At 44.5% G+C, this 23,967-nt stretch overlaps 2 protein-coding genes and 1 non-coding gene across 5 annotated transcripts in view; all 3 read left to right on the top strand.

Moving 5' to 3' along the window:
• phf21ab (PHD finger protein 21Ab) overlaps positions 1-10,652 on the top strand; it is a 29,668-nt gene extending 19,016 nt beyond the window's left edge. The window contains exons 11-19 of the mRNA XM_020615788.1: positions 695-805; positions 1,459-1,510; positions 1,582-1,661; positions 2,432-2,492; positions 6,258-6,364; positions 6,802-6,957; positions 7,298-7,373; positions 7,455-7,558; positions 8,772-10,652. Of these exons, the coding sequence (XP_020471444.1) occupies positions 695-805; positions 1,459-1,510; positions 1,582-1,661; positions 2,432-2,492; positions 6,258-6,364; positions 6,802-6,957; positions 7,298-7,373; positions 7,455-7,558; positions 8,772-9,554 (1,530 nt within the window). The 3' untranslated portion in view covers positions 9,555-10,652. The remainder of the gene's footprint in view (positions 1-694; positions 806-1,458; positions 1,511-1,581; positions 1,662-2,431; positions 2,493-6,257; positions 6,365-6,801; positions 6,958-7,297; positions 7,374-7,454; positions 7,559-8,771) is intronic.
• A 5,481-nt stretch (positions 10,653-16,133) lies between these two features.
• Positions 16,134-16,205, top strand: trnam-cau (transfer RNA methionine (anticodon CAU)). Its single transcript has one exon. It is a non-coding gene; the product is annotated as a tRNA-Met (tRNA).
• Positions 16,206-16,777: 572 nt separating this feature from the next.
• On the top strand, positions 16,778-23,049 carry LOC109969152 (uncharacterized). 3 transcript variants are annotated; one of them, XM_020615846.1, is made up of 5 exons: positions 16,791-17,567; positions 19,745-19,948; positions 20,427-20,575; positions 20,908-21,217; positions 21,700-23,049. In XM_020615846.1, exons 1-5 carry the CDS (start codon positions 17,228-17,230, stop codon positions 22,059-22,061), a joined length of 1,365 nt encoding a protein of 454 aa, XP_020471502.1. In that variant the 5' UTR covers positions 16,791-17,227; the 3' UTR covers positions 22,062-23,049. The 3 variants fall into 3 exon arrangements, with proteins under 3 accessions (XP_020471504.1, XP_020471502.1, XP_020471503.1); XM_020615847.1 differs by having other exon boundaries at positions 16,792-17,567; positions 21,088-21,217; XM_020615848.1 differs by lacking the exon at positions 19,745-19,948 and having other exon boundaries at positions 16,778-17,567.
• The last annotated feature ends 918 nt before the right edge of the window (positions 23,050-23,967 follow it).

The raw sequence follows: 23,967 nt of genomic DNA, 5'->3' as shown, positions 1-23,967 counted from the left end.
CCATTACTTTTGGTCCCTTAACAAGTGGGAGGCACATATGCAAACTGTTGTAATTCCTACACCGTTCACCTGATTTGGATGTAAATACCCTCAAATTAAAGCTGACAGTCTGCAGTTAAAGCACATCTTGTTCGTTTCATTTCAAATCCATTGTGGTGGTGTATAGAGCCAAAAATGTTAGAATTGTGTCGATGTCCCAATATTTATGGACCTGACTGTATCATTTCCCCTGCAGGGTTGTGCCGACGTGTGGCCGTGCTTATCTTTAGAACATAACTGCCCTGAAACAATCGGTGAGCTGTTCAAAAGAACAGAGCTAGAACATTAACAGGTCTGTGCTGCAGTTGTGCCGAGCGTCGGCCATGTTGGAAGGGTTCTTTGCCCTACAGGGCTCTGTGCCAGTCACATTACTGAAAACTATGACTCACAGCGGTGAAGAATTCTTTAAACGTTGTTTAGTGTGACACATTTTCAGGTGTTTGAACCAGGCTGAAGGGGTAAAGTTCATTAAATTAGAAAATTCCTTCAGATGTCTAACATGTGCATATGGGAGGCTTTATCTAAATCGAGTTCTAATGACTGCTCGGAGATGATTGCAGAGAACTGGATGACCTCTTTAGTCTGCCTGTGATTGAATTTTGTGAGTTCTCCTTTCTTAAAGCTGCCGTTGTCATCTTGTCCTTTTCCTCCACAGCAGACTGTTAAACCGGGAGGTGGAGCCGAGCAGGCCGTTGTCAGCCTCCCCTCCTCCTCCACTCCTCCGTTGTCTCCTCCTCCCAGACCCAAGAAAGAGGAAAACCCAGAGGTAAGACGTGCAGAGTGACAGCTGGCGTGCACTGGCCTCACTGTGTGGTTCTGTAGGAGAGGGGTCGATGAGGCTGAAGCTATAGTGAAGTGCACGTTTTGTCAGAGGTTGTATCAAATGGAAAAAACTATGCACTGATGATGTCCGATGCTTCAAACATCAGTGCTACTTCATGACGTGCTTCACTGAGTTATAGAGTTTTTAAAGCATAAGGCTGATGATTCTGTATGTTGATGTTAGTCCCCACCAACCCCGTCCAGAGGGGCAGGTTTCCTCCTCAGGAAACACGAGAACCTGTGTGTTTCTGGTAAACAGCTCCAACAGCGGCTCTGTGCAGGAGCTGGTGGAGCAGCGTGACCAGAGCAGAGACCAGCGGCTCTGTCTCACTGCAGACCCTGTACAGAGTGACGCTGCTCTCAGCCTGTGGAGGAAAGTAACAAAAACATACAAAATCACCAGCTGCATCCTTCACAAATTTGGCAGCTAATCTAGGGATATTAGTAGAATAAGAATGCAAAATCAGCATTTGTATGAGAACACTTCCACCTGGTACACCAATGAAGTACATTAATATTTAGTGTCGCTGTACTGGTTGTGTGTGAGCAGCCCATCACCAGGTTATGATGACAGCTCTTTCTGTCTTCCTCCTGTAGAAACTGGCCTTCATGGTGTCTTTGGGCCTGGTAACACACGACCACTTGGAAGGTGAGTGACAGATGTTCTGCTGCTGCTGCCATGAACGTTTCAGCATTCAAACTCTGTTTTACTTGATTTAGAAATCCAGAGCAAAAGACAGGAGCGGAAGAGGAGAACGACGGCCAACCCAGTGTACAGTGGAGCCGTGTTTGAACCCGAGGTTTGTACATCAGCAGGTGCAAAATGCATTTTAAAGTGATGAGCACAAAAACAATTATAAACCATTAACACTGACATTACTGTGAAATGTGCCATCCTGCATAGTGACTACTGTTACTTTTAGTACTTCAAGTATATTTTGATGCTGATGCTTCTGTACTTTTACTTAGTAACATTTTGAATATTTTACTGGTACCACAGTACTTACCTATTTTTACTGGAGTACACGGTGCGAGTGCTTCGTCCACCACTGTTGTGTTTTCACAGCCCTTAAGAACAGTTTGAAGTTGATTTGTCATTTTTGATTAAATTGATTGTAGGCAGTTTGAAAAGCCACAAACCACCAAGTTTATTAGGATAAATGTTCTGTCCTGGAGATATTCTATAAACATGATCAAATGTATTGATTTGCCTCAGCTCTCTATGTCCTTCACATCCTGAAGGGAAAACAACTTTCAGAGTGATTTGCCTTGATTTAGCAAAACTTTTCAAATGGAAACAAGAGAACAAATTATGCCTCTGTGGTCAGTTTTGTTACATGTCATCAAATATCTCTTCAGTTTGATTTCAGAATGAGTCTGCACCTTAATAACACAATGCATCTAAATGAACTAAGTACATGTAGGATCAACAAACCAAACAGATCAGTTGTCAGGTGTTCTGAGTCTAATGGAGCTGTCTGGGCACTGACCACGAAAAATTCTGCAAATGAAAGGGATGAGCACATCACATTAATATTTCATGAACACGTTTTTCCCATTTGTCTTCCAGAGGAAAAAGAGTGCAGTGAGTTACCTGAACAGCCCTCTGCACCAGGGGACCAGGAAGAGAGGTCCGTATGAAATCCTGATCTACAGGTCAGAGTGTTGTGAACTGGTAGAAACAGAATAGAGACTGGAACAGAATCAGTAGAAACAGAGGATAGAATCGGGTGGAGCCATAACACACAGGTAAAGTAGAATGGAGTCTGGTAGAGAAGCAGCACATTGTAATGTGTACAGTGTATTAGAGCTGTGGGGGGTTCAGTACAGTAGACTGTAGTGGATTCAGTAGAATAGAGAATGATCTCTGTCTAATCTCGATACTAATGAAAAGGGATGGAGTCTGACGGCCTTTTATAGAATCTGAATCAGTCCTCAGTTCCCTTACTGAATCCAAATCTTGGTGAATCCTTTATCGAATCTGTTGAAGTAAAAAAGTTCTGTTTTTATTTCACTCAGGCGCAGCAACAAGACGTGTCAATAAAATATCAGTATTTAAAAATCTAGTTTTTTCTAACCACGTTACTAACACAAGTGGTCATGTTGATGTAAGGAGCAGACAGCCCAACACAGAAGCATCAGACTGACCCATGGACAATGGACAGTGAGCTTCAGTCCAGATTCATTAACCCTGCTCCTCACTGGGGGCTGCACTGCAGCTGCACACATCACAACACGATTCGGTCTGTATCAGTCAGTATTAGCTCCAGACATTGCTGCTGTTCTGCTGCTCGATGCACCGAGCGTCAGCTGCAGGTGACCAGGTTGTTGTACTGCTGAGATCCCAGAGTGTGGTGCTCACAGAACATGGAGCAACGGTGGGCGGAGGCTGAGTAGGCTGAGGCCAAGCACTCGTCCTTCTCACGCTCTCAGCAGTAACACAGGGCTGAGTTTAACATTCCAGTTTGCAGTTGTTTCATTGACTTCAGACCGAACAGGCCACCATATTTATTTACAGCATTTATTTTTGAAGTTTACTGATATGTAACACGTGGTACATCACATTTGTTTACGACAGCGCTGTTGAGTTATCACAGGTTTATATGTCTTTTTTTCCTCTGCTGATGCCTGTAGCTGTCACAGAGGCCGATGAGTGTAAACTAGACTGAGCATGAATGAAGGATTCGATAAAGGATCCATTTGACCATTTAACCAACTTGGAACCAGAACCAGTTCTCAGAACCCATCCCTACTAATACCCTGCTGCGAAAGAAATTCTCCTGCTTTCTGTTTCCTGTCGCTTCAGTCAGGTTTTATGTCTCAAGCTGGATTTATACTTGTCTGTCCGAGGTTCTGCAGCTCCAGCAGAGCTCAGTGAACTATTGTCAGTACACATTAAAGATCTGGAGGTACAAACAGGATGTTTCAGTTTGGGCTGCTGGCATCATGTTTGCCAGTAGAGACTGCTGATAGCAAACACCTCAGAGATCAAGGTAAAGACAGGCTCAGAATAGTCAGTTCTTTTTAGTAATCCAGCCTTTTATCTTGTGATGCAGCAAAGCTTTTCCTCAGCTAGCTTGTTGGCCCCTCTCACAAAGTGAATGAAGGCATGAAAACATGATTACTTAGGGTAAATAGTAAAAGGACAGTAAAAGGACATCCAGATACTTCATCCATCTGTCAGGGGGTAATTTCAGCCAAGCTGGTTTCAGAAACAGGCATGGAAACAATCTGAAAATGCTAAATGTTACAGTATAAAGATTAAATGAAAGACCTTCAGAAGCCAGAAGAACTTGACAAGTCTTACAGTTCCTGAAATAAATCAAGATTCATTATATTTTTGTACACATCTAAGACACATTCCTGATGGCTTGAAGCAGTCATGGCATCTGTGAGACTAGCACACCTCCATACAGCAGTACACAGCTGAGGAAGAGTCCAGCAGTAAATCCTCCTTCGTGAGGGTGATGATTAATTTCAGGTTGTGTTGTGAGGTTTTATTGTGTTATACTGGTGGCAGCTTTTGTTATTTTGTCCACCTCATTTATAACAGTGAGCCCAAATCCCGGAGCCAGCTCTCGGTGTAACACAGTGCAGATGCTCAACCTGCAGTGACCACACAGGTGACACAGTCTGAACATCACCACCTTCAAGAAGGAGGGTTTACTGCAGCACTGTTGGATTAGACTGACTTGGCTCCTAATAAACAGGGGTTCCTAATAAACTGACCACTGAGTATAGATCACAGACCATAAAGGAATCGGCCCCAGCTGAACTACACAGTTTATGACCTCTGAGACACCTCGATGAGGAAGTATAAATCCAGTTGAGCCTGCATGCCTGTTTTCTTCTCTGAGAGCTGTTGAAATGCATCCTGGGAAGTGTAGGAATTCACCACCTAAAGCAGAAGCACCTGAGACAGGTGGAGTCCTCACAAATTACCTCCTAAGACAAGTGAATGATAAGAATGAGGTTTTCAATTGAGCTGGGTCTTTTCCTGCAGCGTTAGATCAGTAGTTTCTTTGGGGTTCATTTTTGCTCTGATTGGCCAGGAGTGATGACATGAATAGAACAAACTCAAAGTGGTTTGTATGAATGGTAACACAAATCTAGGGATTGGCACAACTAACATGCAACTACTTTTATGATATCATGCCACAGAGCACTAAAATGGATTCCAAGGAGCTTCTGTTTTCTACGATACCCCTGTTTTAGTGACTAATCTGAGAGATTTAACATGTGACACTAAATAATTCCCACACCACTGCCATCTGACTTTAAAGCAAAATTTGAAATCATGGTGTAACTCTGTGTCAGATTTTAGCACCTCAGCAGCCTTAATGAAGTTTAGACATGTGCCATCAAAGGGCTGTAGCTACTACAGAGGACACTGAGGTCATGACCTCGGTATTTTTCCTAGAATTTGGGAGAAATGCGGTGTTGTTGAAATACAGTGCACATTGTCTGCTAGTTTGATAGGCGCCTGGTGATACCGGCTGTTCAAGAAGAGTCAGGATTTTAGTGAAAACCTAAATAATTATTGTTTAATTGATTAACCTTCTCTTATTTTTTGATGCTTCTCTGGAATCAGGGTGGAGCAGTTTCTCTGCATCATTAGGACATATTGTGATATACTGCTGTGAAAATGGGTTGTAATATGAGATGGTTCTTGGAGCCCCCGCTGGTTTTCTGTCTGTCTGACCAGTGTGATAGTGAAACGGGTATTAAATTTAATTCATAGCAGTGGTAAACAGGTCTGAAACTCTTTAAGTTTAGTTTGGTGAACTGATTGTTGAATGAACTTTGGTAAACATTTAGTGAACACTGCAGAAACCCTGGAGAAAGCTTCACGCATGAGGACTCTCTCCTCCATCTGGGAACCGGACTACTGCAGTCTGAAAGTGCTTTCTTTTTCCCGTATTCTTGTTGGAAACGAGGGAGCTGTCTTATAGTCAGGGTCGTCTTAGATTCAAGCCAGGATGGTATTGAAGAGTGTGGTGGGTGTGTGGGTTGGGACTTGGACTCGGGACCTTTCTGAGATCCTGGCTACAGCCCTGGTGGTGGCCTACAGGTTAAATCTGGACGGGTGCCTGAGGTGTGTTAACATCTGACACGAATCCATTTGTCGTGCGCTTCATAGACGACTGCAGTAGGTTTGTACTCGTGCTCGGCTTCAGCTTGCACGGAGCCGGTCTCCTGCACTAACACTGCTCTCTGTGCTTCTGACTCCTCCTCTTCCTCCTCTTCCTCCCTTACCGCTCCCCTGTCTCATGCTAGCCAACGAAGACTCCCTTTCCAAGGTATGTCATACAGACTGTTTGTTTTTGTTTTTCCTCCCTCTCCATCTTTCTTTTTTCTTTGTTTTCCGTCTTTGTTGTCTGTCTCATTTCACCCAGGTCGCCCACCCAAATACAGCAGTGTCCCGGAGCTGGGCAGCCTCACCCCGACCTCCCCCTCCAGCCCCGTCCATCCCCTCCCCCTGCCCAGCCCCAGCTCTGGGGATGTAAGTAACGATGGGGGAGACGGACAGTTCAGAGGGTCGGGCACCCCGTCACACACAGTCCTATTGGTGCTGTAGCTCTGTCGGCCATTTACACCCCTAGATCTCCACAAACACGTCCATTAGTTTGTTGTCTCCATGTGATAGTCATCAGTCATGTCAATTTTTACTTTGATTCAGCCTTACAAAGTGAACAGTGTCCTGTAGCCCAGAGCTGCCATTAATAACTACTACTCAGAACACATCCTAACTCCCAGACGTCCAGTAACTTTTCTGTGGGTCAGTAAGTTAACACACCATGTCCATTAGACATCGAAACCAGGCCAACTGTAAACTAAACCAAGCCTGATCATGGTGCCTCCCCTTGCCTTGCCTCTCCACAGATGGATGGTGGGGCTCATTTGGGCAGGGAAACTGATTGGTCCAATTCTTCCTCACAGGGAGACATCCATGAGGATTTCTGCACTGTGTGCAGACGCAGTGGCCAGTTGCTCATGTGCGACACGTGTTCTCGTGTTTATCACCTGGACTGCCTGGATCCACCCCTGAAAACCATTCCTAAAGGCATGTGGATCTGTCCAAAATGTCAAGATCAGGTAACCACAGCAGTCGAGACTGATCCTGAGTCAGGGGGTAGGGGGTACCGCAGTCCAGAGAAGGGCCAGTCACGGCCTGTAGCTCTCCTTAACTGTTTCTGCTGATGGGCCTTGTGCCACCTGTAGGACTGTTCCATCCTTTGTAAGCAAATACATGATACAGTATTGTTTTGTTGTGCTTCTGTCCCATTCATTGTGTCAGTAAAGATTGGCATCTCACATCCATCCACTCCACTGCTTGCCCCCTTTCAGCCTCACCACAGGGTGGCAGCTGAATTTGTCTTCCCTTAACCTTTCCTGAGTCTCGGCCTGTATGACAACTCTGAGCTCCTCTCTGCAGATCCTGAAGAAAGAAGAAGCCATTCCCTGGCCTGGTACCCTGGCTATCGTTCATTCCTATATCGCTTACAAAGAAGGTGACTGCCTGTTGTTTCTGTCTTTTGAGAAACAAGCACAGACAGTTCAAAAGTGAGATTAACTGTTTTGTTCTGTTTCAGCTAAAGAAGAGGAGAAACAGAAGCTGATGAAGTGGAGTTCTGAACTGAAACTGGAGCGGGAGCAGCTGGAACAGAGAGTCAAACAGCTCAGCAGCTCCATAACGGTAGGAAACAATATTGAACAGCTCAGCAACATAACAGGAATGTGCTCCAGTAGCTGGTTCTGCCTCTGAACCACTCTCAGGTGACTAATACATACCCAAATTTTCTGAGCTCAGATCTTCATCTCATATCTGCCTGTATCTCCTGCAGAGCAGAGAGCAAGGCTCCAAACATTCATGTGGCCGAATGTGGCACCGGCTAGTTGAATTTACTGTTGATCATATAAGCTGTTGTTAATTAACTTGAGTTCCTTAATTAACTTGAGTAACAGCAAAACAAGTTGCTCATTTTTAAGTTAAAGTACACCTTTTACATGTTGTATTTTGAAGCTCGGGCCATCCTTTCTACCATCATTACATCCTCTCGGTGGCATCAGTAGGAATACGGGTCACTGAGGTCATCAAGAATGATTTAAACTATAGTTCTGTGCAAAAGTCTGAGGCCACCATCAGCTTTGCTGTGTTAGCAAGGTTGTAACACTCATTTCGGTTTATTTCTCAGTCTCCTTATTAAGAGAAAAACAGAAAATATAGGAAATATGTATGCAATATTAAAAAGACAAAATGGCTTCTCCAGTCCAAAGCCAGTATTCAGCGCCCTGAGCACAGCTTGAAGTCTTTGGGGAGACTGTCTTGAAGTTCTGAAGCCATGACAGAGCCTCCACTGTGTTACACTCGTTCTTCCACCTCTCTCCAACTCTTCTTCTCACAACGACTGGGCCCGAACATTTCAAACTTCCATCTGTCACTCCATAGTCCTCGTTTCCACTGATCTTCACTCTAAACTTAATAGTTTTGAATAAGGACCTCAAGAAGAATTTGGAGCCAGTAACTGCATTGTATATGTTCTGTTGCTTAGCTCATGTTCAGGTTGTGGCTACAGGTTGTGAAAGTTGAAGAGTAAAATGCACTAAAGGCCATTTCAATTAAATCTTTGGGTTGAAAAACTATATTTATCAATGTAGTTACTTGGAAGTGTTGAAAACCTGAACCTGAATGATGTGATTCAGTAAAGTCTTCTCAGAGCCTAGCAGTTGCCGCAGGCCTCATAAGAAGAGGAGCCAGGTGTGATGACCACACTAAGGTGAACTGATAGGACACTGCCAGTAGGTCCAGACTCTGGAATCATGGGCGCTTGAATATTATATTTGGTTGTTCCCTAAATAGCATCTGGTGTCCTATATCAGATCTAACCCTGCTGTCCTTCTTCCACTAGAAATGCATGGAGACCAAAAACACCATCCTGGCTCGTCAGAAAGAGATGCAGCTTTCCCTGGACAAAGTCAAGCACCTGATTCGCCTCATCCAAGCCTTCAATTTCAACCAAGCTCTGGCAGAGACGGAGGGTAAAGATGCCAGTGCCAGAGTTAAGGACAGTGCTGAAGGTGTGCTTGGCTCTGAAGCTGCACCAGAAGCCAACTCTGTCGAGAGCATGACGGCTGCGAGTGCCTCAGTCAGCAGCAACGCTGATGGAGACGACGAACAGGAGGAGCACAGAGCCACAGGGAACAACCAGGCAGTAGCAGCAGCGAAAGGAGAAGATGCTGACACCCAGCCTCTCCTGGAAGACAGCACGGCCCTAACAGCTGATAACAGTCCCAGTGTCGGGGCAGGGGGTAAGGCCGGGATTGGTGTTGGGGTAGGGGGAGGGGGGAACAGAGGGACTGGTCTCCAGGCCGAGGTTGTGGCCAAGCCTGAGACTGAGGCAGTTCTGGTGGCTGACATTCCAGCTTCCTCAGCGGTTGCAACTGTTGCCACCACCAACGGTACAGCTGAGCCAGCCTGTCCTGACCCCACCCCCTCAGGGGGCTGCGCCACCAATGCCACCACCAAATCTGAGAACAAGATGGCTGCCGTCAACCCTCCAGAGACAGCGGTGGAGAAGAAACAGGAGGAGATCACTGACAGTGACGGCAGCAACACCAACAACAGCAAAACCTCAGAACCCTCCCAGCATTCTTTGCCAGCTCTTGTCAGCAGTTTGGACAATAAAAAGTAATGCTATGTCTCCTGAGTTGCGGGAATTCAAACATATATATTAAAAAAACTTTTGCTTGCACCATATGGTGCCCTGAAGTTGCCAATCTGTATAAATGTTGTTTGTTTGCATTGTATTGTCAGACTGTGTCAATGGTAGATATACAGCCCAAGTCACATGGCTCTGGGAAGGCGTAGGCTGTTCTGCCCACTGAGCTGGGGTACAGGAAGGCCGATGCACCAGAGTCATCATGCCAATTAGTGATAGACGTCAGTGGTGGGAACACTCAAAGGGAGATTTAATTCATCATCACACCAGTGTGTGCCTGTTATAGTGGCCCCTGTGTTCTCTTGTGGGGTGGGGAGATGGGTTCACATGGGTACGAAGATAACTGAGAACATGGAACCAAACATCTGTCAGGGGTTAATGATCTAAAAAGCAGTGTTGTGATAGAGTACGCGTACTGAAAAGAGCCTGTTTATCCCCTCGTCCCAGTCAACTTCATGTGTACCTCGTCCCAACTTCTGCAATCCTACGACCTTGATCTCCAAAACCTTCTTTTTTAATAGCCCTATCAACCACACGCCTGTGTCTCCAGGTCTTAACCAAGAACGTACATCATCTTCAGTCAACAAAAAAAACCCACAACTGTTCCTACTGGCCAGTAGCTGTACCTTTCCCTTAATGACTCAAACGTAGCTTCCCCAGTCTGCCAACAATCCCTCTCTAATTCACAAGGGCTCACTATGCTTCAAATGAAGTAGTTTCTACCCAGTGTCGTCTGAATGCTCACACTGAAGGCAGAGTGAGACACTTCAGGGGAACGAGATGCAATATTTGAGGATGCTGGTGCACACTTTTGACCAGTCTCTTCTCAAAAGACTGTCATGGTGCTGCACTCTCTGGTCCACATTCTCACCATCTGGTGTAATTGTGGTTTAGGAAAGTTACTTAACTTGTCCCCCTGAATTTTAGTGTCAGAAAGGTGATCCTGAAGCCTTCAAACCAGCGCCCCCAACTTCCCCGTCTGTCTTGTCTTCAGTCAACAAAAACCTTAACCCTGTAAAGCCTGACACATCAAAAAATAGCCAGAACATTCAAATTTTTGGAACTGAGATGTTTATTAAACCTTTTAACAAAATCCAAAAGAAATTTCAAGATTCAAGATTTTTATTTGCCATTCATAGATAGACAGACAGTCCAGGCATATAGGAATAAATGTTCCATATTATTTTGTTTTTTTTTTTTTTGTATCACATTTGATCTGTGGGGCATTTTTGGCTTTTTTTTGGCTTTTTTTTTTTTTTTTTGCTCAGAAACTCGCATAGCAAATATGATCAAATGGTTTTATAGGGTTAACCCTATAAAACCATTTGTATCATGCAGTTGCAGAAACATTTTCCCTGGTGACCAGTGATCCAGTGTAACCCTCAACCTAAACCAGTCACCCTATTCCAGTCACGTTTCAGATGCTTAAAATGTGTAAAAGTGTTTTGCCAGTCCAACAGTCCAAGCCCAGTGCACTGACAGCTCCCACTTTTCCCAGCAGCCCACAGTCCCACTTCGGCTCCTAAGAAGTTCAAATCCTGCCTTTGCTCACTTGACCAAATGTTGTATAAAGTGGCCACGGCTGTGGGAGTGTCAGCAAACACTTAGTCTGAGCATACTGACACCTTTAAATCAGCATCCCTAAAACCCTCATGAACTGACCATCAGTCATCAAAAGATCATAACTTCTCTCAGTGACCAGTTGCTTTCCCCTAGTAAGTGAAACCCAAACATGCATTTCCCAGTCCACCAGTGGTCCAGTGTGACCTCCCTCGTAAATCCACAAGGGTTCAGTTTAATTTGAACAAACCAGCTTGCGCAAAGTGTCGATAGAAGCAGCCACTCCACTGCTTAGTGAGGTGTGGAGTGATCAGGTTTCAGACGCTGTTCAACCATCCAACAAGCACTTCATTTGAAACATACTGATGCTTTTAAACATCTCTAACTTCCAGTGTGTTAATTCCACAAAAAAACCCCAAACAGCCCTAACCCAGTTGACTGAACATTCTGCCCTCTCCCAGTCCACCAATGAACACACCTCCCCTACCAGCCAAAAATATCCCTGAGCTCAGGCAGAAGGCGCTAAAACGTGAGGTTAAGCAGGTACAGGACGAGGTTGAACAGGTGCAGTAGCCTAACCGATGTTTTCAGTGGTGTTGGTCAAGTGCAGTGATTGAGTTTTCATTCGTGAGTCAAGTGTGTCAACTGTGAGCACTAAATGTGAAATTGCAATATTGCAATGTCAACACACACAAACTATATCTGGGCTGTGTTTCTTTTTTATAGGAAAAGATATTCAGGTCTTCCTAGTCTTCAAAATAAGTGCTTTCTGTTCCTGAACCTGCTGGACTGGCATTATCAACACAAAAGGAATCCTCTTTTGAAGTGGTGATCTTTGCATCATGTACATTTCTGTTGAATCCTCAACTGCCAAAATGATGATGTACCCAAATTCAGCAGGGACAAGTCCAATTACTGTACTGAAAGATCAAATCATTGGCATTGTAAGACGTCGATGCTACCATTTCAGAAAATGGAAGTCCCCAAATTGAGACAGGAGAGCTTATTAAACAATAGCATTAAAGGAACATTTTTCCTTGAAATGGAGGATTTGTTGTATAAACCTGCTCCTTCAGATGGATCTCAAAGGACGATACCACAAATCCTGAGATTAAAGCACAAGCTTGCTGCATTACAAAGAAGTGCTGAAGAGCTTTTTGTATGTTAATATGGAATTAAACAGAGTATGCATCTCTTTGTTGTGATGTGACTTATCCCCACATTGCCAATATTTTTCTAGGAGGAAATACAAACCTCTGTGTGACATTAAGGCTCAAGTCTAGTTCGTATGGTCCAGAGGAGTGCCCGGGCTTCTGCCTTCTCAGAAACCCCTTCATCCCCTCGCAGTTAGACTAGTGCATCTCTTTTCTTTCTAGAGCATGTCTGGGCTGGAACATGATGCTGTTATTTGTCAGCTTGGCGGCTTTCAGTTCGGGTCTGTCTGTCTGGTGATCTGATCTGACGTCTGGCTTCTTGTTGGGTATGGGGCATTAACAAACTCTGGTCTGTTCATTAACCTTGCCTCTGGTTGTGCTGGAAGGTTTTCTTTGTTTGTTTTTGCAATTTCAGAGCTTTTATGCTTAGATTTTAGTCACCCAAAAAAGTATTCACCCCTGAGTAGCCCCAATGGCATTCAAGCCCCAACTCTTCCAACCTTGTTATTTAGAAGTTCATGTCAGATGTTTTTATTTTCCTTACTGTTTGATTAATCAGCGGTTTTGGCCATGCTAGATGCATGTCAGTCCATCACTTTGGTCCAGAGTGAAATATCTCAACAGCCGTAGGAGGCATTGTGATGAAATGTGACTCTGATTTTCATATTGCCCTCAGGATGAGCTGTACTGACTTTTCATCCAGCGCCATCATCAGGTCAACACTGTACTGTGTAAAATACTTTGATTTATGACCAAATACCTGCAGAACATTATTAATGTAACCTTGAATGCTAATGTGTGTTAGCATGCTAACATTAATGTTAGCATGCTAACACACTAAACCGAGCTTATGAACATGAAGGGGTGAATACACTTTTGGGCGACTCTAAACTCTTTTTTTTTTTTTATATATATATATAGACTTTTGTAACTGAGCATTTCTGACATCGGCTGTACAAACGGCCTTCACTTAGATCCCAGAAAAAAGAATCACAGGAAAATCTCTAATGTGTTCACATGTTTGGCCACAGCGTTGTCTGATCAGTGTAGTTTGTCTCTAGTGGAAGTTAAACCTTTCGAAGGTGGAAGGAAAAGACTGGGCAGAGATGTGAGCCGAACAGAAAATGGCATCTACTATGTCTGTCCCCTTAGGAACGCTATTTATTGTGTGTTTTGTTTTGTCAGTTTACATACTCGGGTGGAGCCTTTGTTAGCCACTCATGGATAGAGCAGAGTAGTCATCCATTCTCTTCCCCCAACAAGTTTTTCTTTGAAAGACCCCAAACACGTGCTCCAGACAAACTGGACCTTTCCCTCTGTACAGTAGGTACCTAGAGTGCCTTTCTTCAAACAGCAGATAATATTTGTCTCTTGACTTGCACTGTGACTTGTAGAACCTTTCAAACTCTCCAGATAATCCTCCCACCCGACCCTACCTGCCCCACCCTCCTCTGGTCTGTCCCGCCCCACTGAGCTCCCTGAAAGTCCGGAGAACAAACCCGGTCCCTTCACCTCAGGCTGCCAGTAGTCAATGCAAGTTGAAACTACATTTCATATTATGCTGTTTAGATCGACCAGATAGTGTTTTGTTGTTGTATAATAGGAGTTGCCTTAAGTGTGTTTTGTTTTACAAGATTAACGTTTTCATTTGGGGGGGGGGCGATCACTGCATATGCTGGCAAAGGTCAAAGGTCAGATGGGTGAAAATGGCTCCAAAGAGGAATTGTTGATGATTGTGTGACAGCCAGTTGTTTTGTGATGCACTTTTAATTTGACCAGTATTAATGTCCAAGTGTAACAATGGGATCCGTCAGCAACAGGAATCGCAGTCATGAATCTGGCTTTGGATTTAAGTTTTAGAGGCGTTTCAGTCCCGACGTGTGGGTGCCAGTGGTTGGACTCATTCTCTTTTATTTTGAGTGGTTCATCATTCCCTCTGTGCTGTGGTTCTTCTTCTTCTGTGTTTGGAGGAGGGATGAGTTTGCTAAATCAGGTCATGTGAGATGGAGCCTGTGTCTATTTGGAGTGAACAAACTAACCTGCACCCTGGTGGTGGGCAGACGCGGGCCCAATTAGGAACATCTGTCCACTCAGTCTAGTGGAACGCATGCCTTCTTATGCAAATTTTTATACAAATTTGTCAAACCAATTTAATATGCATTTGCGTTTGTTTTTTAAGTTTTTACATGAAATTCAAGTCATCTTTTTTTCTTGAACATTCATGCAGTTTAGGTGTTAAACAGGGCAGTAGCCATCTGTGTTAGAACGGAAACATTTCTTCCTGATGTTGTGTTTTATGGATGGCGCCGGGAAGGTTTTACCTCCTTAGTTTAGATTTTAGTTAGAACTTGGCAAATGCATCATGCTGATTGTTGGGCTGTTGGGAGCTGTGTGGGGGCCTCGATCAAGTCTTAATGTCTAAATTGTGTCCTTGGCTTCTATTTAGTCAAGCTCTAAAAGTGAATTTATCCAAAGAACACTGCAAATGTGCATTTTTGTTTGGAAGCCTTTTATGTAGTCAGTGCATATCATTTGGAAAGTCGTTTCTGCATCAGCATCATGTGCATTCACCAAGGTGGAAAAAGACCATGTGTTGAGTTTGTGTTTGAGGAAATCTTGTATGCATTAAGACCCTCCAGGTCCCTGTGTGGTGGATTGTTCTGGAAGCATCCTGGAAAGTAGTTCACTCACATCTTAGTTTTGAAATGATCAAGTCATGATTGTGGCCTTCTAGTATTTTGTCGAAACATGACATCAGTCCGTTGTTACTGTTCAGCATCCATCCTGTCCGGACCCAACTGTACACCTGAAGCTTCTTACCTCATCCACAGTGAATTCCATTGGGGGTGTGTTGAGTGCAAAAAAAAACAACAACAAAAAAAACAAGTAAAAGATAGTCTTTTTTATCTTCCATTTGGTGAGATGCATTGTAGCGATATGAATAAAGAAAAAGTTCACCTGGTGTGCTGAATAATGTGTAAATTGGTAATTACACAATCTGAATATTTGTATAATTGTTTGTATTTTTTCATAATGATTTTGGAAAGGAATGTGTTTATTTTTTGACTTCTGTTCCAGATGTGTCTTCTGTTGGCCTGACATTGTGACTGGTCTGGTGGGATTCTTACCTCTGTATTGAGCCTCTTCTGTGATGAATTCTTTGTATGCAGTGTTTAGGAAATACTGTAGGGAACATGGGGCGGAGTTGATATTAGGAGCATTTGATCAATTTGTATTTATTTATTTTATCATTTTGTTAATAAATTGTGAAAAGCAGCATGTCTTGCCTGTTTTTCTTTCTTACGAACAGCGTGGAAAATGTTTTATAGGTATTACCGGTAAAATCTGACTCAAACTGAATGTGATGATTTTATTTATTATATTGTTTGGACAAACAAATGGAAACTAACCAAAAAGAGGCACAAAATGACTATAAGAAGGAGCTTCATTTTATTGTAACACGTACAACGAAGTTATGTTTGGAGCCGTGGGCCCCGGCGTGCATACACGCTGCTATCACGGGCAACTTGGGTGGTTCAGTGTCTTGCCCAAGGACAGACACTTCGACACGTGGACTGTAGACACCGAGGTTCGAGCTGTCTGCTCTGCCCACCGCAACGCTGTCGCCCCCCTATAATGACAAAATCAAAGATGCGGGTGGAAATTAAAATTTGGAGTCTATGCTAAAGATGAGCATAGCCTAATTCAAATTTACTAATTTTATATTGACTTTATTGGTTTCAACAATCCCACAACGAATCCTCCCCTGTGAATGTGACGATATTCAGCCCTTGTTAGAGAATATTGAAATACGGTTTCCGTGGATACTCTTTCGTACAGCAGAGTGGCGCAGCGGAAGCGTGCTGGGCCCATAACCCAGAGGTCGATGGATCGAAACCATCCTCTGCTAAATGTTTTCGTCTTTTTTAGCACAATTCCTTAATACCCTATTCAATATACAACAATATATAACGTTGTACTGTCGCCAAGTGCTGCTCAGGGTAGTTGTTGGGGTTTTCCTCTATAATATTAATAAAAGCAAAGTCTAACTAAACCTTACTTCTACAATAATAAAACGGGGAGCTGTAACTGAATTGCATACCTTGAGAAAAATGCACGCAATCTCTTGTGGTTAATACAACGAGACCATTGCACCTAAAACGGTGAAAAAAGAAACGCGGTAGCGGTCACGAGTCAGAAAAGGGAGTGCAGATAATATGAGCACAAATGGAGAACAAATAACATTTAGGCCTATTGTGACAATTTTAGAGACAGGCTTCGTATTTACAACTCTGAAATAGGCTAACTATATCTAGACAAGCATTTTCCTCTAACATTAACTGATAAGATATAGGAGATACGTGTAGTAAAGGCCCAGTTTGACCCATATACACAAGCATTTAAAAGGTCATTCGTCAACTGCACAGAGGGGAGCGCTAATGCAACAACCACTAGATGCCAGCGTGCCACAAAACCTAAAGAAGAACAAGAACAAACTTCTGTTTATTTTTATTTCACTTGGAGCAGAATCATCAGATCCATATGGGGGAAGAAACTGCCACGCCACGTCCAGGGAAGTCCAGAACGGATTCCCTTTCCATTGTTTTCCCCCCCTGAAGGAGGAACGAAGGCGCTCAGGTAAACGAGCTGACGACGCGGGGGACGGCGACCGGAACCACATCCCCGCCACCATGAGGGTGCGCTCCTGTGCTCCACACACTTTCTCCCCAGTCAGCTTCAGCCACAACACGTGTAACCGCTCGCTGGCCAGTGCCTGGGTACACCTGGCTAACAGTGATTCTACAACAGTCCTGTAGCAGTGTCCAGTTTATTAGGAACACCTAGCTAAACTATAATGAAACGCGCATGTGTTATTGTTTACCACAACCGTTTTGGGGGCGGGGACCGTGAAGCGTAGTATCGCCGTGTTGAATGTTGGGTAGCGGTGTTTATGCGCCATGTTTTGAGGATCCTCGCTGCTTCTGTGGGCGAGTTGGAGGCAGTGTGCTGAGTCTGAAGACCGAGGCCATGGTGGGTCAGTACTGCTGCATCAAGTCCTGCCGTAGCAGGTCACATGAGCGTTCAGGGAGAAAACTGGACAAAGGAATACGTTTTTTCACGTTTCCTAAGTGGAGAAGACACGAAGGCAAGAAGATTGCGGAGGTGACAAGAAGGCGCAGGTTGGCCTGGGTAGCAGCAGTCAGAAGGGAAGACATCACTTTTGACAACATCTCTGTAGCAATGAAAGTGTGTTCTCTGCATTTTCACTCAGGTGAGTTCTCTGATAGATAGATTATCCTCTATTGTCACTGTAACACGTACAACAACATTTTAGAGCGACCTCCAGTCGTTACAGCCATAGGTCTGGTCTCCGACTTTGACCTAACTGTTGTCATTTCCATTTTCCTGTCCTCATCTTTATTATCATGGTTTGTGAAATGCCAGTATGCATGTCTGTGTGTGTGTTTTATTAGTTTGTCCCACTGACTGCAGAAACTGCGGACAGGCTGACGTCATCATATTTACGTTAGTTTAGTGGTTTGTCCAAAGATCGAGTTTCCAGTTTCTCCCGGCAGCGTCCGTTGTCTCGGTCTCCCCTTCGCCATTAGATTTGAATGGTTAAACAGGTTTCAGCCAAAGGGCGTGCAGGTAAACACATCGCGTACCTCACAAGATGGCGCTCCCTCCATAAAGTCCAACAGGGCGTGATGTACCTTCACGTTCTCTGTCCAGTTTATTAGGTACAGCCCGCCAGCCCCAGGTCCCTCTGATACAGCTGTCCTGTAGCGAGTTACCAGTGTCTCTGTCAGCTGTGTGCACACCTGTTGAATCCCCTGTAAAATCACGGGGTTTTATTGATTTTCAAACAAAAGTTATCAACAATTCACTGGTTCCTGCTCTTCCTTTGTGAGGTTTTTCCATCTGCTGTCATATTAAACTGAATATTTTTAGGTTTAGGGCAATTTGTTGGACAAAACCAGACATGAGAAGGCATCTCGTCTTGGGCCCTGAGGCTTTGGTTTACATTTACGCTGTTTGACATTTTATACATTAAATGATTGATCATGAATGAAATTGGTAGGTAAATTAAAAATGAAAATAACAGTTGCAGATTATCTTTTGACCGACTCATTGCTTAAACAGCCTGTGGCACTTTTCCTTGTTTTCTGAGTTATCAACAAAGTTACAACAGCAAGTTATCATCTTAGACGTGATCTAAAGCTCAGAAAATGTGGTGAATGTATGTTCCAGTATTTCTATGCAGAACCAATTTGGTTTATACACGTCTAACAAACTCTCACTCGCAAGACTTTTTTTCTACCAAAATAAAGTATTACGTGATAGTTTAAGGATTTCCTTGAATGGTCATACTCTCCAGGCCGTTGCGTTCATGTGAGCTTGCCTGACATCTACTGTGCCATTGTAAAAGAGTTTTTTGACTGTGCCCAGTTTTGTGGATATATTTTCCCTCCTGCTGCTGTGACCAGAGGATGTGGAGAAAAATACAGGGTGTGAGGTTAATTCATGTCCGGGAATGTTCTTGTACAGGGACTTGCTGTTATACCTGATCAGGTGTAACCTACAAACAGCCGGCCATTGAAGCCACCGCCATGGTTAGTGATCAGCTCATCAACCTGGATTACCCCGGAGCACAGTACCTGTTTGTTCTGACTGCCTGAGGCCAGTGTGTCTGCAGCATGTGATGTGTTGCTGGTTAACCAGCGGATTAACGACCCATGATGTTATTGTCGGCACTTCGCTACCTGTTGGAATTAGTTTCACTGCTTTGGGACTGTATGTGGTCGTGTGGGGGAAGACAGTGACCACCGGTTGGATTTACTGACCTTGGAGCTACTTGAAAGGGAGCGATGTTTCCACTACTCGTTGGGACTTAAGTTTAAGAAACACAGGTTGCGTGTCTGTTAATGCCTTGTTTCTGTAATGTTAGAGAGAATTGTTGTAAGGCTGGAGAAGTTACTATGGCTGCATTATGCCAGTTAAAATATGGGGTTTCTCAATTACCCGCTTTGTTTAGAGTGTTACACATCTCTTTTCATCGGTACATATACCGTTGTTTACCTTCTATGGAGGAGACATTCACATTAATTAATGCCGTCACGGTTTGTTGTGCTGTCCACTTGCGACATGACACCGGCAGCAGGAGTTATATGTGTTCACAAACTTTTTTTTTTTTTTTTTTTTTTTTTTTTTTTTTTTTTTTTTTTTTTAGGAAGGGGCTCTGGATTTATCGTTCTGAAATAATTAGACTATTTGGAGTTACGTATGATGGGTGCCAAGCTAATCTCGAGGTAGCCAAAATTAAACATTAAATGGCTGGAAATGAGCAGCAAAGGGCAGTTTAATCACACAGGTTGTGGGAGTGCAGCATCCCCTGCTGTAACATCTTTCTAGTATAGTGTCTCAAGTTAACACTGTGTGTGTTCACAGGTAAACCAGCTTATGAGATGTTGGAGTCGGATCCAGACTGGGTCCCATCACTACACATAGGTGAAAGTGGGGAAAATGGCAGGCAGGCCGAGCGTCTCTGGCTGTCTGCGCATTCAGACACCAGCCAGAAACAAAGATGGACGACAAAGAGGAGACATGCAGATGTGTTGAAGCCGACACAGAGAGAATCAGAAGCAGCAACAGGTGGGACTGAGTTTGGTTGAGGTTCTGGAGGGGAAATACAGATTCAAGCCTGTGCAGAGCAGATGTTTCTCTGGGAATGCCTAGGTCAGCTAGTGCACTGCTGTCCACAGCTCGTATGATAATTACAGACCTGGGTTTAGCGAAAGCTCTGAGTTAGTTATATTGAGATGAGGGAAACGGGAGTTTTCAGTTTCAGAAACTTGAACTGCAGATGACTAAGGGTGTGAAGTTGACCCGCTGCAGCTGCTCTTCACCAAACCCTGAGTTTGTCTCTGAAGCAGCTCAGACACCTCTCACTTCCTCTTCATACAGCCCATGTCGCTGGTCATGAATATAATCTTAATCATTTTGTCCGATTCAGTTTGGTTCTTTGTTTTTTGGTGACTGGTTTTATGGCATTTCAGCTGTTTACACATCTGCATTACAGAGGTTGAAGTAGACATTAAAATGGGTTTCTGGATGAACTGTGGTGTTGCAGGTGCTGGCAGGCCAGCGGCACTCCCCTGGAGCAAAGTGAAGTCTCTGCTGCAGTCCGTCATGCAGGACAAAACCAACGACAACCCGCAGCCTGAAGACGAGAGGCGCAGCCGACCGGGGGCTGCAGAGGAGACAGACCACAGCTTCAGAGTAGGACTGGAACTAATGTTCTCACCTTCAGTTTACAGTTATTATGAGTGATCAGACCTAAAGAGTGAACTAGTGCAGTACACTGCAATGAAAACACCAGGCCGACCATCATCGCGAGACAGATCAGAGTCCTTATTTAAACTAGTCCGAGACATTTAATGTGAAAGTCCGGTAGGCTTCTTGTCGTAGGGCTTCACCTGCGTGTGGCTGCATCACTTTGTAACACAACGGTCGCTTTGTTTCAAATGGCAGGAGCAGTAACATCTCCATATCTGCTGTTCTTCACTGATGACACACACAGATCATAGTCTAACATGAAGTAACTGTTTCAGGACTTTGTCCGAGGCTCCCTCCAGGCGTCTCTGGAGGCCTCCAGCCTGTCGAGGGCCTACACACAGAGGCCGTCCTCCGTCTCTGTGGAGCTCAGCTTTAAGCTTCCACCTCTGGAGAAGGAGAATCTGACCTGTGGGGGGTCCTCCCCCCCCTCCTCCTCCTGTCTGAACTGTGTGCAGCTGCAGAGGAGGATCGCAGAGCTGGAGGAGAAGCTGCTTTGTCTCACTGGAGGACAGGAGGCTCCCATCCAGCCAGATCAGGTCCTGCAGAGTCCTGAACCAGTCCACACAGAGGAGGAAGACACTCGGTGTAAGTTTCAGAAGTGTGAAGACAAAACCTGTCAGAATGTGAAAGATGAACCACAGCTGATATCTGAACTTTGTACTTGTTTGTCACTCTCATTTGAATGTTTGAGTCCATGTTACAACAGTTTTCTGGTGAGCTACATGCTGAATCTATTTGTTAGACACCATCGGATCCATCCGCCCAGCGCTAGTCTTTCCGCTGGGTTTCTGCAGACCTCTGTGGTCATTTCTGTTTCTGTACAGATTAACAGGTGAATGATTAAAGTGTGTTAGTTGTGATCTCCAGACGTGCTGTCAGGTGGGTTTTTAACGGCCGGGCTCGATGCTGAAGTCCTCTGGACAGGCCCTCCCATTGTTTTTGGCAGTTTAAAAGTGTGATTCAAATAGTTCATTTATGTTGTTGCATGTTTTTTATCGCACTTGTGACTTGATTGTCATCAGTTTTAATAAATCTGTCAGAGTAAAAGCATCTGTGTGTCTCCACAGGGATGGAGCCTCTCTCTCCTCAGGAGAGTCTCAATGAAGATGATCCAGCCATGGACTTGGCTGAGGATGCACCCCCCGCCAGCCCTGGCGTTTGTCAAAAGAGCATGTCCAAGCCTCGCCCAACCCCTTGCTTCAACCAGGACTGGCTCAGGAAGTTCTGGTTCCTCCGTTACTCCCCAAGCCACAACGAGATGTGGTGCCACGTGTGTCGGCTCCTCGCAAACAAGTCCCACCATAACCTGGCTTTAATTAAAGGCTCCAAGGTGTTTAAGGTCCACTCCATCAAGGTGCACCGTGACAGCCTCTGCCATAAAGCCTGTGTGAAGCGCTACATGATGTACATAAGTGAGCTGCAGCCCTGAAGCCTCACTGTTGGATCTTACTCTTGTTTAGTTTTGGCAGGGACCTGGGAAGGTGTCAGCTGAGGAACCACGGGGCAGTGAAATGTTCACTGTCCACCTCAGGACAACGTTTTAACCCTGCAGATAAATGGAGAAGTTGAACTGTTTTCCTGTTGTTCAGATGATTCAGTGTGTACAATTTTCATTCAGTTGGAAAATGCAGATGGATTTGTGGCACAGCGAAGTCATCTCAAAAGATTCAATTTTCAATTCAATGTTATTGTACAGATCACAGGACACTTTACAAAGTAAGCTCTAGACTTTACTATTGTTATTATTATTATTATAATAGAGGAAAAACCCAAATCTGGTTCTTTTTGCTGTTTCCCACAAAGAGACCAGCAGCATCAGTGAATGTGGTGTCCTCAATGTAATGTGTGTGAGTCCAGACCCTGGTCCAGCTTATCGCTCTGTGCCGTAGACCTTCACTGTTGTTCACCAGCTTTCAACCACAATGCTGAAACATGGGAGGCTGTCTGTTTCCGGCCAACAGCTCCAACACACCGCTCTGTGCAGGAGCTGGTGGAGCAGCGTGACCAGAGCAGAGACCAGCGACGCTGTCTCACTGCAGACGGCCGCTCCCAGCCTGTTTGGTGGAAACAGGCGGGCCTTAGTTTTGCTGTTAGTCTCTGGGTGGGATTTGTGCAAAATAAAAAATGCACATAAATCACCGGCCTTGAGCTTTAGGTCTCATGCCATCCAGTGTTTCTGTGCTGAGCTGACCCTGTGCTTTCACTGTGTTTTCATGCAGATGAACCCACCAGACGGTTGTTCACATTTCCCCATGTTCGGTGGTTGATGTTCTGACCCGTGTTGTTCTGCAGCAGCTGTATGTTGCCTTTGTTTAGGGCTCAGCCTGCTGTGCTCTGTGTTTATTGTACAGTTTGTGAACTTTGATTGTATGCAAATAGTAACACTCCTGTATTTAAAATAAAGCCATACACCACTATATGAACACTAAAAACACCTCAAACGTGCTCATAAAGTGAGGCCGGTCACTCCTGTCCCGGCCCAGTGTCTGAGCTGCACTACGTTTCAGAGAGAAGTACTGCCCTTTTTCTTTGACTACAGTTTCCAGCAGTGATGGGGAAGTTTACTTCTCTTTATTTAACCAGGTAAAAAAAAAAAAACCCATTGAGATCACGATCTCTTTTACAAGGGTGACCTGGCCAAGAGGTCAACAACACATGTCAATACATAAGTTTCAATACAAATCAAAACAAACATTTAAACATCTTACTTAGTAAAAGTAGTAATACTACAGTGTAAAAATACAAGTACAAAGTGCTGTGTCCAGCATTCTTAAAAATACAAAAGTACTTTGCATCAAGTATACTTGCAGTGCCAGAAGTAAAAAGACTGCTGGTGCAGAATGGCTCTTTTCAGAATATCTGCTACTGGGCCGTAGATACTGGTGCGTTACTGGACAAAGGTCGTTTTAATGACTACAGTATGTGCTGTTTCCCCGGTTCAGCCATAACGCATTGGTCTGAACCTCTGATCGCACACATCCTGGACATCATGTATTTCTAATCTGATAACTAAAGTTGTGTCAGACCGGTTTCTGCTCGTATATTCTCCACAGAAACCTCAACACGGAACTTGGAGCTTGATACCGGGACAAACGGGGAGACACCGTTTTTGCGTCCGGACACAAATTCACAGTTTAATTTTTTGAACATTAGCTTTCTTCCGTTCTCCATGTCATTTCCTGTGATAAAAATGGTGGTCACAGTTCGGGGAGGCGACTGAGTCGCTGCAAAAATTAACGGGAAACTTTGCATCGGTGGGCAACGACGGAGCCAGCGGCCGGGGGTCGGTGCTCGGCGGCGCGGGAGGGAGCAGATCTTCGCCCGGGCGGAAGGGG

Source organism: Monopterus albus, unplaced genomic scaffold (genome assembly GCF_001952655.1).
Source record: "Monopterus albus unplaced genomic scaffold, M_albus_1.0 scaffold170.1, whole genome shotgun sequence".
Lineage (NCBI taxonomy): Eukaryota > Metazoa > Chordata > Actinopteri > Synbranchiformes > Synbranchidae > Monopterus > Monopterus albus.
Note: the sequence above shows the minus strand (reverse complement) of the source record. Positions and strands in the feature narration are given on the sequence as shown.

What these genes read in the sequence shown, in the direction of transcription:
- LOC109969152 (XM_020615846.1), top strand. Translation starts at nt 17,228, where the DNA reads ATGTTGGGTAGCGGTGTTTATGCGCCATGTTTTGAGGATCCTCGCTGC. An exon ending in AGACAGACCACAGCTTCAGA is followed by an intron (nt 20,576 to 20,907) that starts GTAGGACTGGAA and finishes TAACTGTTTCAG; the next exon opens with GACTTTGTCCGAGGCTCCCT. An exon ending in AGAGGAGGAAGACACTCGGT is followed by an intron (nt 21,218 to 21,699) that starts GTAAGTTTCAGA and finishes GTGTCTCCACAG; the next exon opens with GGATGGAGCCTCTCTCTCCT.